This window comes from Lolium rigidum, chromosome 3, assembly GCF_022539505.1.
Source record: "Lolium rigidum isolate FL_2022 chromosome 3, APGP_CSIRO_Lrig_0.1, whole genome shotgun sequence".
In the NCBI taxonomy this organism is placed as follows: Eukaryota; Viridiplantae; Streptophyta; class Magnoliopsida; order Poales; family Poaceae; genus Lolium; species Lolium rigidum.
In genome coordinates this window covers 334,096,642-334,103,627 of record NC_061510.1, presented here as the reverse complement: position 1 = coordinate 334,103,627, position 6,986 = coordinate 334,096,642, and the positions used below count along the sequence as shown (strand labels likewise).

At 44.5% G+C, this 6,986-nt stretch overlaps 1 protein-coding gene across 1 annotated transcript; it reads left to right on the top strand.

The window, feature by feature from the left end:
- Positions 1–748: 748 nt before the first annotated feature.
- Positions 749–6,640, top strand: LOC124703896 (5-methyltetrahydropteroyltriglutamate--homocysteine methyltransferase 1). The gene is made up of 14 exons (XM_047236136.1): positions 749–805; positions 1,976–2,329; positions 2,433–2,520; positions 3,325–3,452; positions 3,535–3,726; positions 3,807–4,009; positions 4,349–4,512; positions 4,617–4,697; positions 4,782–4,948; positions 5,020–5,125; positions 5,314–5,564; positions 5,658–5,730; positions 5,818–5,946; positions 6,025–6,640. The coding sequence occupies exons 2-14, from the start codon at positions 1,980–1,982 to the stop codon at positions 6,391–6,393; spliced, it is 2,301 nt and encodes a 766-aa protein (XP_047092092.1). The 5' UTR covers positions 749–805; positions 1,976–1,979; the 3' UTR covers positions 6,394–6,640.
- Positions 6,641–6,986: the final 346 nt, after the last annotated feature.

The following is a 6,986-nucleotide window of genomic DNA, read 5'->3' as shown; positions in this document are numbered from 1 at the left end:
AAACAAAGCATGATAACGGGATTTTGCATGATAAGAAATGTAGAAAATCATTTTTCAGCGCCGTTGCGCTCGATAAGAAATGTAGTAATCACTCTGATCCAAATTAACTGCTGTAGATTTAGATAAAATATTGCCAAAATCTGTCTAGCTTTACTGAACCCGCGGCAGTTAATTTATATATTTGCAGAGTGTAACAAAATAATTCTATACCACCTCTGTTTCAAGGAATAAGGCGTCTTTATTTTACGTGTTTTTTTGTTTGACCAAGAATTATTTTAAATGTATACAGATTGTTTGTATGAAATTAACATCATTAGAAAGTGCTTTTCAATATGAACCAACGATGATAATTACATATAATATAATCAAGATTGTGTCGCTCAATTTGTCTGATCAAAGTTTATCTTAAAATACACGCACGCCTTTCCTTGAAACAGATGTAGTATTATTCATTGTTATTGTTATGTCATGGTGGCATGCCTGTCAGACACTTGTCGTTTGCGACCGACATTTGTGCAGTTTCACAGGCAGAATGTAAAACCTCCGAGCCAAAAACCCACAACCAAACAGGTAGATTCAGATTTCAGACGAGAGAGATCTCACCAGATCCCAAAGCCCGCACCTACCTACCCCGCGCGTCCGCCAACACGAGAGAGAGGGAGAGGCCAGCCGCCACCGCCAGCGAGGGAGTCCGTTGCGTTTATATAAATAAACCCCCCAAACCCCCCGAATTCCCCGTGCTCAGCCCCCGCCTCTCGTCTTCCTCCTCCTCACCTCCCGCCGCTCGCTGCTCCGCGCTCCAAGGGTAAGCCGCCTTCCCCACCGCTGCCTCTGCGATCCGCCGCGGTTTTCCCTCCCCGCCGCCCCCCCGTGCCCTCACTCTCGACTTCCTCGCCTGTCTCGTGCTCTCACTTCGCCGCCAGTCAGGCCCGCCCAATGCGCGCGGCTATAAACTCTGCCGCGCGGTCAGCCTGACACCTGCTGCCGCCGTGCCGTCGTAGGTTAGCGCCACCGCCGACGCCGATCGCGCGCGCGCGTCGCCGCTGACGCCGTTCCCCGTTGTGTGACTCGTCGCGTCGCCGCCGCCGTCGCCGCTACGTCCCTGATATTACTGGCCATTGGTTTTTAATTTGAGGTTCGGGATTTTAGTACTCATGCACTAGCTTTCCTAAACCCAAACTGATCTCCAAAATATTTGGGCGAATTCTGGGCTCGGACACCATCTGGATCCGTTCCCGACTCTGTAGTTGTTCAGATCCGATCATTTGGTCCCGCCCGAAATGGCTCGTTGGATCTGAGATCGGTACAGGGTGGTTAAGGTTCCTTCCATCAGATCTGCCGTTACGTTTAGCTATTTATATTTTGGTTGTTTTCGGTACACGAATACGATCTGAGGTTGCACTGGCCATGCGCCTGACCTGTCAGACTCCAAGGATGACTGAATTTTATATCATTATATCTGATCAATCTATTTCCTGACTATTTCCATTCACGTGGCATGTTTTATGTACGACAATTCAGTTAACTGTCCTTGTCCTGCTCCTGAGACATTTTTGATTCGAGCTATCCGCTGCTCTGAATGTCATTTGTAGTATGCTGATCTCGTGCCTGAGAGGGGCCGTGCTTTCGCTCCGACCGATCTCGGCTCTCCTGTACCCTCACCAGGGGAAGGTTTGGTTGGATCCTAAATGGAGATCTGTAGTGCATGTAGCCTGCCTTCATGGCACGGCCAAACATTTTCGGTTTAAAGTGTCCCTGATTAGCAGAAGGTATTTCTTAAGCCTCTTCATCCTACAGGAGGAGCTCATCCTGTCGTTAGAATTTTGCGAAACTAAGTTGATTACTCATTTTGCGAAACATATTTGGGAGTTTTCGGTCAATATATTTTGTAAAGGTTCTTCATGGTAAAAGTCAATCGATTACTCTGCCACTGTTCCAGCAAATTAATTGATTTTTTTATTTTTCAACTGTTTAGAACGATGGCGTCCCATATTGTTGGATACCCTCGCATGGGCCCCAAGAGGGAGCTCAAGTTTGCCTTGGAGTCTTTCTGGGACAAGAAGAGCACCGCCGAGGATTTGGAGAAGGTTGCCGCCGACCTCAGGGCCAGCATCTGGAAGCAGATGTCAGAAGCTGGGATCAAGTACATTCCCAGCAACACCTTCTCATACTATGACCAGGTGCTTGACACAACTGCCATGCTCGGTGCTGTCCCCGACCGCTACTCTTGGACTGGCGGCGAGATTGGTCATGACACCTACTTCTCAATGGCCAGAGGCAATGCCACTGTCCCTGCTATGGAGATGACCAAGTGGTTTGACACCAACTAGTAAGGCCAATCTGCATCTCTTGGAGCTTACCAGTTACCAGATGTGATTTTGTAGTGCGTATTGCCCATACACTTTTGCTTACTGTCTTGCTTTTTTTTGCAGCCACTTCATTGTACCCGAATTGGGCCCACAAACCAAGTTCTCATATGCTTCACACAAGGCTGTCTCTGAATACAAGGAGGCTAAGGCGGTATGTTGCCTCAACCACAGCATTGCCTCGGTCAATTTTAGTTTAGTCCATATCACCATTTCATAGTAGTTTGCTTACATGTATGATACAGTAGTACAAAAAAAAAAAGAGCTTCTGACCTATACGGCTATACTACTATATCCGTGCTTGCTATCTAAACCAATTTCACATAGAGTCCTAGTTTAGTCTGTCTAGCTTTTGTAACTGAATCACATGGTCTACTCTAATTGTTTGATGTTCTTTGGTTAAAATAGAGTCTTTAATGACACTTGGATGCAGTAGATTACGTCTCTTGCCTATCCATATGGCATATCGACAATGCAATTAAACAATTACTAGTTGATTTTGCCACCTATACTTGACAGTGAAAAGGGATAGTCCCGGAACATACATATTTTGCTATCGTGCAGAGAATGATGCATTCTGTCTGCATACTTGACAAAATATGAAACTTCAGTTTAAGGATCTTAAATTGGTGCTTTACTTCACGTTGTTTTCAGAAAGCACATTTTGCAACAATATTGTAAGATCTCGATGGAATGGATTATGAAAAGTTTATGATTTCATTATCTTAAATTGGTGCTTTACTTAACGTTCTGCTTGCTTAACTGCTGATTAATTTCTGTAGAACAGACCCAGCATAGAATTATCCTCTTGTTCTGTATTGCATAATGGTACAGTAGGACCCTCTCTAGATCTATTCAGTGATGATAATATTTACCCTGGAAAAGAAGTAGCTTGCCAGCCTTTTTGTATTACGTAAATGATGGTGTCTACCTGCTAAATGTTCCTACTTCCATGCAGCTTGGCGTTGACACTGTTCCAGTGCTTGTTGGACCAGTTTCATACTTGCTGCTCTCTAAGGCAGCGAAGGGTGTGGAGAAATCATTCTCCCTTCTTTCACTCCTTGGTAGCATTCTTCCCATCTACAAGTAAGCATCGACTAAAGCAAGCAACTTATTTTGTTGTAGCTTTAATCTTCAGTTCATAATTCCGCCTATTATATAACTGCAGGGAGGTTATTTCTGAGCTGAAGGCAGCTGGTGCTTCATGGATTCAGTTTGACGAGCCCACCCTTGTTAAGGACCTTGCTGCTCACGAATTGGCCGCATTCTCTTCGGCATATGCTGAACTCGAGTCGGCACTCTCTGGATTGAATGTACTTGTTGAGACATACTTCGCTGATGTTCCTGCTGAGTCCTACAAGTATATTCTCTAGTCCTAATTAATTCTCCTTGCCACTGTATATGTTTCACAACAATACACTAATACTTTTGTAACCACAGGACCCTCACATCATTGTGTGGTGTGACCGCCTATGGTTTTGATCTTGTCCGTGGAACTAAGACACTTGATCTTGTCAAGAGCGCGGGTTTCCCTTCTGGAAAGTACTTGTTTGCTGGTGTTGTAGATGGACGGAACATTTGGGCTGATGATCTTGCTGCATCTCTCAGCACTCTTCAGTCTCTTGAGTCTGTTGTTGGCAAGGGTAAACATAGAACCATACATTTATTATTCGCTACCTATGGCTCACAAGTTAGGTTGTTTTCAATATCGACAGTCTTTACTTTGACAATCACTTATTATGAAAATATGTTGCTTCGAACAAAACAAAGCACTTATTATAAAGTATATTTAACCCTAAATCTAGCCATATCAATGTCTTGTAGATGCTGACATTTTTTCTATATTGATTGATGGTTAAACCTAGAAATGTTTACTAGCATAGATTCTAAAATGTCCTGGATTGTGATTCAGAGACAGTATCTGTTATCCATTGTCATTGCTTTCCTTTCTGCATCCAACAATTATGAGTATATTCTTTCAGACAAGCTTGTGGTGTCCACCTCCTGCTCACTGATGCACACTGCCGTTGATCTTGTAAACGAGACTAAGCTTGACAGTGAGATTAAGTCATGGCTCGCTTTTGCTGCCCAAAAGGTGGTTGAGGTGAATGCACTTGGCAAGGCTTTGGCTGGTCAAAAGGATGAGGTATGCTATTCTTTTATTTTTTCACTATACTTTGGTGCTTTGCACCACTTTAATTGGAACTGTTAACTTTATTGAAATGTAATAATGAACATTATCAAATGCAGGCTTACTTTGCAGCCAATGCTGCTGCTCAGGCCTCAAGGAAGTCTTCACCCAGAGTGAACAATGAGGAAGTTCAGAGGGCTGTAAGTTCATTGAGCTTCAGTCATATAGGCACACATTAACAGTTCACATGTGCCAGTAATTAACATGAAGTACATTTCTTACAGGCGGCTGCTTTGAAGGGCTCTGACCACCGCCGTGCCACCACTGTTTCTGCTAGACTGGATGCTCAGCAGAAGAAGCTCAACCTTCCTGTCCTTCCGACAACCACAATCGGTTCATTCCCTCAGACAATGGACCTCAGGAGGGTCCGCCGTGAGTACAAGGCGAAGAAGTGAGTGCCTCTATAGATACTGTTCTTGTAATATTTTCAGCATCTTTTACTCAAAAATTGTGCCGTTGCAGGATCTCTGAGGAAGCATATGTCAGTGCTATCAAGGAAGAAATTAGCAAGGTTGTGAAGATCCAAGAGGAGCTTGACATTGATGTGCTTGTGCATGGAGAGCCTGAGGTGAGAAGCGTTTACTAATATTATTTGTTGTAGATTAGTTTGCAAGATGCTCTGTTGGACTTGCTGAAATGAAGCTATACTTGCCTACAGATTAGTGAAACAGATATTTGCTTCAGCAAAGTCTATTTTGTTCACTCGAAGTGAAGCGTTTTGCACATCTTTGTGACTTAATTTCTATGTATTTTCAGAGAAATGACATGGTTGAGTACTTCGGTGAGCAATTATCTGGTTTTGCATTCACTGCCAACGGATGGGTGCAATCTTACGGATCACGGTGTGTGAAGCCACCCGTTATCTATGGTGATGTCAGCCGCCCCAACCCCATGACGGTCTTCTGGTCCAAGATGGCCCAGGACATGACCCCTCGCCCAATGAAGGGAATGTTGACTGGCCCTGTCACAATCCTCAACTGGTCTTTTGTCAGGAATGACCAGCCAAGGTTGATACTACTCTCTAGCTTCTTAAATCTGTTTTGATAGCCTTAAATGTGGATGCGTTCTAACATTCTTACGGGTATGCCACTTGGTCACAGGTTTGAGACATGCTACCAGATTGCTCTTGCCATCAAGAAGGAGGTTGAGGATCTCGAAGCTGGTGGTATTCAGGTCTGTATATCATCTTTCTTTGTCTTTTCATCATATCATCAATACATCCATGTGGCATGTGTAAGAACATGGTTTGGCCATTTGCAGGTGATCCAGATCGACGAGGCTGCTCTAAGAGAGGGTCTGCCTCTGCGCAAGTCAGAGCATGCGTTCTACTTGGACTGGGCTGTCCACTCATTCAGAATCACTAACTGCGGTGTACAAGACACCACTCAGGTAATCTTTGTTAAATGTTACGAGATATTCAGAAATCTTTCTTAGGATCACCCTGATTGATCTTCTTTTTCTTGGCAGATCCACACCCACATGTGCTACTCCAACTTCAACGATATCATCCACTCCATCATTAACATGGATGCCGATGTCATCACCATTGAGAACTCCCGTTCCGATGAGAAGCTCCTCTCTGTCTTCCGCGAGGGCGTGACATACGGAGCTGGCATTGGCCCTGGTGTCTATGACATCCACTCCCCCAGGATCCCCTCCACAGAGGAGATTGCTGACCGCGTCAACAAGATGCTTGCCGTGCTCGACACCAACATCCTTTGGGTGAACCCTGACTGCGGTCTCAAGACGCGCAAGTACGCCGAGGTGATGCCTGCCCTTAAAGCCATGGTTGATGCCGCCAAGCTCATCCGCACCCAGCTCGCCAGCGCGAAATGAACACCTTGATAGCGCGCGTACCTCTCTTGATATGTTGGAACAGAGCGCAAACGGAGCCATTTGTTTCGAATAATCTTGGTCTTGTCATACCCCTGGTGTTTGGATAGATTAGCCATGTTACGATACAGTGTTACTTGTTGTATCCTAAGTTTGGTGGGTTTTTCCCTTTTTCCTCTTTTCAGACTGTTGTCTGGAGCATGTGTGTTACAATTATAATCGTAATCGATAATGCAGTCATTCATTTGCATCTCTCAGTTTCTCCAACTGCAATTCTTCGTTCACAAGTTATCTGCTTATATATGCAGATATTGTCCCTTGTGCACAGGTTACATTGCACACACGATTTTTTACTCATGCTTCACAGCAATACACACACAGCGCCAACTCCTACCAGCGCTAGGATGAGAACAACTAAACGAAGGATATGAAGAGGCCCAATCTTTTGAGTTTTCCCTTTTGTAAATCCACATTATTTTTGCAGCTAATTGCCGTTATGGATCCTTCACATCCAAGAGATGCCACACAGGTGTCAGAGCAAGCAAGTACTAAGAGGGAAGAGATCATGGTCTTGTCATGTGTTCTAAAAAAAGAAC